The sequence below is a fragment of the Chrysochloris asiatica genome, unplaced genomic scaffold (genome assembly GCF_000296735.1).
Source record: "Chrysochloris asiatica unplaced genomic scaffold, ChrAsi1.0 scaffold00243, whole genome shotgun sequence".
Classification (NCBI taxonomy): domain Eukaryota; kingdom Metazoa; phylum Chordata; class Mammalia; order Afrosoricida; family Chrysochloridae; genus Chrysochloris; species Chrysochloris asiatica.
In genome coordinates this window covers 1,822,801-1,826,825 of record NW_006408761.1, presented here as the reverse complement: position 1 = coordinate 1,826,825, position 4,025 = coordinate 1,822,801, and the positions used below count along the sequence as shown (strand labels likewise).

At 41.1% G+C, this 4,025-nt stretch overlaps 1 protein-coding gene across 1 annotated transcript in view; it reads right to left on the bottom strand.

The window, feature by feature from the left end:
• LOC102828606 (chromosome unknown open reading frame, human C5orf22) overlaps positions 1 to 4,025 on the bottom strand; it is a 35,894-nt gene that overhangs the window by 946 nt on the left and 30,923 nt on the right. The window contains exon 8 of the mRNA XM_006873508.1: positions 3,761 to 3,900. Coding sequence (XP_006873570.1) covers positions 3,761 to 3,900 — 140 coding nt within the window. The remainder of the gene's footprint in view (positions 1 to 3,760; positions 3,901 to 4,025) is intronic.

Here is a 4,025-nt window from a genome sequence, read left to right as displayed (position 1 = left end):
TTCAGCACATTAACCCACAGCGCCACACCGGGACTTCAGGACAGTGTCATACATGTGTCAATTAAGGGATACTTGAATACGTTCCGAGATATCTGGCTTCTTTAAAGCACTATTAGGAAAATAAATAAATGAAGCACTATTAGAGGGCTTCATGATGGGAGCTACCTCCAAGAGGGTGTGTTTTAGAAACCTGCTGGTGCATTCTGATTGCCATAAGGACCAGAGGAATGCTATTGGCACTTAAGGGCCAAGACAGGAAGGCAAGGCTGTAAATGGATAACACGCAGTCATTCTGCCAAGTAAGTGGCCTTCATTCCACATACTTTCCAAAGCCCACTGAGAACCTTACATAGTGAAAAGACGTGTTGTGTTTATAACTTTTGTTTTTCCTTTTTAACATTTTATTGTGAATTGAGTGAAGGTTTACAAAACAGATCAGTTTTCCAGTCAGCAATTTATCAGCATTTTGTTTTATCTCATTGATTATAGTCTCACAATCACATAGCACTTATTCCATTTTTTCCGGATTCTATTTTTCCTTCTTTCCTTTTTTTTCAAGTTTTGATGGTGAATTGAGTGATCATTTACATGGGAGATGTTTATAATTTTTGAGCCTAGAACTTAAACATTCTTTTATATATAAACAAAGTACTTTAGTATGACCTGGATTTTCCAGTTCTGCAACTACTCTCTGAAGTGAAAGAGGACTGGACTTCAGTTCAGAACTTCATCAACAGATTGTTCCAGAATTGAAAACTCCAAGACTGTCACTATGCTCTGTTGCTCATGGTAACAGGACGGCCAGCACAACACACCGATGATATCTGTATTTGTTACATTACACGACTGTAAAGATAAAAGTTGAGTGGCATTTTAATGCATATTTTATAATCAGCTACTTTATATAGGTGATGGTTTGTGGGTGCATATGTTTTAATCGTGTGTGTAAACTTGATGCCATACTGCAGAAGTCATTCTGACTCAGGGTAGCCCATGTTTTACACCGTAGAATGGCTTTGTGGAGCTTTCATGACTATAAGCTTTTAAGATCACCAGGTCTTTCTTCTGCGGTACAGCTGGGTGAGTTTAAACCACCAACTTCTATGTTAGCAGCAAACGCAAGCCATTTGCGCCACCAGGGACCTCAAATTTTGTGTGTAAAACCAAAAGTAATGCCATCAAGTTGATTCTGACTCACAGGGACCTTATGTTGCTAAATACCATGCAGTTGGTTCCAACTCATAGCGACCCTGCACAGGGTTTCTGAGGCTGTAAATCTTTACGGAGCAAAAAGCCTCACCTTTCTCCCGCGGAGCAGCTGGTAGTTTCACACTGCTGACCTTGTGGTTCACAGCCCAATTTGTAACCACTACGCTTCCAGAGCTCCTTACAGGGACCTTATAGGAGACAGACAGTAAACCTGCCCCATAGCGTTCCCACATTTTTTCTCATGGAGTTGCTGATGGGTTCACACTGCTGACTATTTGATTAGCAGTCAAGTGCTTAGCACTGCATCACCAGGGCTCCTTAAATTGTGTGTTGTTGTTAAGTGCCGTGGAGCCACTTCTGACTCTTAGCAACCTTGTATAGTTTCTAAGGAGTGGCTTCTGGGTTTGAACTGTCGACCTTGCAATTAATAGTCTAGTGCTTATCCTACAGCACAACATGGGACTCCACCAAATTATGTGCAGAAGTAGGCTATATTACATATATGCATGTATGTTGTTGTTAAGCGCCACAGAGTTAGTTTCAACCCAGAGCGACCCTCTATAGGGTTTCCAAGGAGTGGCTAGTGGTTTTGAACTGCCGACCTTTCGGTTAGCACAGTCCAGTGCTTATCTTATAGCACCACAACAGGACTTACCATCCTGAAATGAAATTCATACCTAACTACCTACACACATAATTTAAATATGATCTATAAATATGTACATACACACAAACACATACACGGAGTCCTAATGCAAGGTCAGTGGCTCAAATCCACTAGCCGCTCCTCAGAAACCCTATATAGGGTCGCTCTGAGTCAGAATTAACTCGATGGCACTTAACAACAACAACATATATATGCACACATACACACATGGAGTCCTAATGCAATGTCAGTTTCAAACTCACCAGCTGTTCCTTGGAAACCCTATATAAGGTCACTCTGAGTCAGAACCAACTTGATGGCATTTAGTAACAAAGAAATATTATAAAGTATTTGCCATAAAAAGGGAATCATGGATCTACTCGTGTCAAGAACCATTTACTACATTACTGATTCTGAAAAGAGAACTAATTTTTCTTCACATATTTGAAATATGTATATTAAATATGAGGGGACTTCAAAAAGATCATGGAAAATTCTATTATCTTTTAATTCTTTTCCACCGTCTTTCTGAAACTCTCTTGTATATGTAGAAAATAATGACACTGTTGTTTTTGTTGCCAAGTGCTATCGAGTTGGTTCTGCCTCACAGTGACCCTGTATAGGGTTTCCAAGGTTTTAAATCTTTGCTGGAGAGGAAGGACTCCTGGTGTGGCACTGAGGGATCAGCACTGGACTTTGAACCACAAGGTTGGCAGTTCAAACCCACCGGTTGCTTTTTGGAAATGCTACACAGGGTTGCTATGAATTGGAACCAATTCGATGGCACCTAACGGCAGCAGCAGCAGAATGATGATAAGAATGTAATGTGTTGTGTGTTTTACAGAAATAGTTCTTAAACTGAACACACTGCATTCCATAAACACTCTTACCATTGGCCTAAGTATTTAAAGCACTTATTTTAGAACCTCATGGTTCAACCTAAGAGCAGGCCAGAGGTGAAAATAGAATGCGAGCTAGCTTTATGAAACTGCTGTAGCTGTTTAATATATTAATACGCTCAAATAATGGTAACAGCAGCACGGGAGCACTCATTTGTAGAACCCCAAAATGTGAATTCTTGGGTTCATCTGAATAAAATCACCTACTTCAAAGATAAAATAACCTTAACTACATTGTTTGTTAACCATCACTCATAGGAAAGAGAAAATACAACATCTGAATTTCAACCTAAGTGGGTAAAACTTCTCTAAATATACCTTTTAGTATTAGTTTCCTGTTTGTACTGTAAAAAAATCACCATAAACCTAGCGGCTTAATGGAACAAAAGGTCATATTCTCTTGCAGTTCTGAAGGTCACAATTCCTAAAGTCATGGTACAGGCAGGACTGTGTTCCTTCTCTAGGCTCCAGGGGAGAACTGGTTTCCTCATCTTCTCTAGCTTCTCGGGGTTGCCTACTTCTGGGTTCATAGCCCCAACACCCATCTTCAAAACCTCTTGCCTCCTTTTATGAGAACCCTTGTAATTCCACTGGCCAACCCAGATAATCCAGAATAATCTCTTCATTTCCAATCACATCTTCAAAGTCCCCTCCGTCACATGTTGTTAGATGCCACTGAGTCGGTTCTGACTCCTTGCAACCTATGCACAACAGAACGAAACCCGCCTGGTCCTGCAGTTTGATCCGCCCATTCCTGCTGCCACTGCGCCAATCATCTCACTGGGGGTGGGGGGAGGGTCTTCCTCTTTTCTGATGACCCTCCAATTGACTAAGCATGATGCCTTTCTCCTGGGACTGGTCACTTCTGATAACATGGCTGAATTATGAGGTGAAATTTCACCATCCTGCCTTTTTCTGCCATAGAAGGTAACATATTAATAGGTTCTGGGGACTAGGACATAAGCTCTTGGGGAGGGGGGGGCATTATTCAGCCTAGCAAACTTACCTTGCAATTGTCACGAGTGTAGGTTTGGGTAAGCTTTTCAGTAAGGAATAAACAGACTGAACAAGAGACTCAATTTCTTGCTCGGTGCTGATATGGTGAGGGAGTTCTGAATAATCACAGGTGAGGCCAGCCTGGTGAACCTGAAAAGCAGACGGCACAGTTACACCCACAGACTGCCGTTACTGAAAACATTTTCTAATATTATGACAGCCTTTGTTGACAAATCTTTTTGTGGATTGGGATTTTTGTTCCTTAACAATTTTAT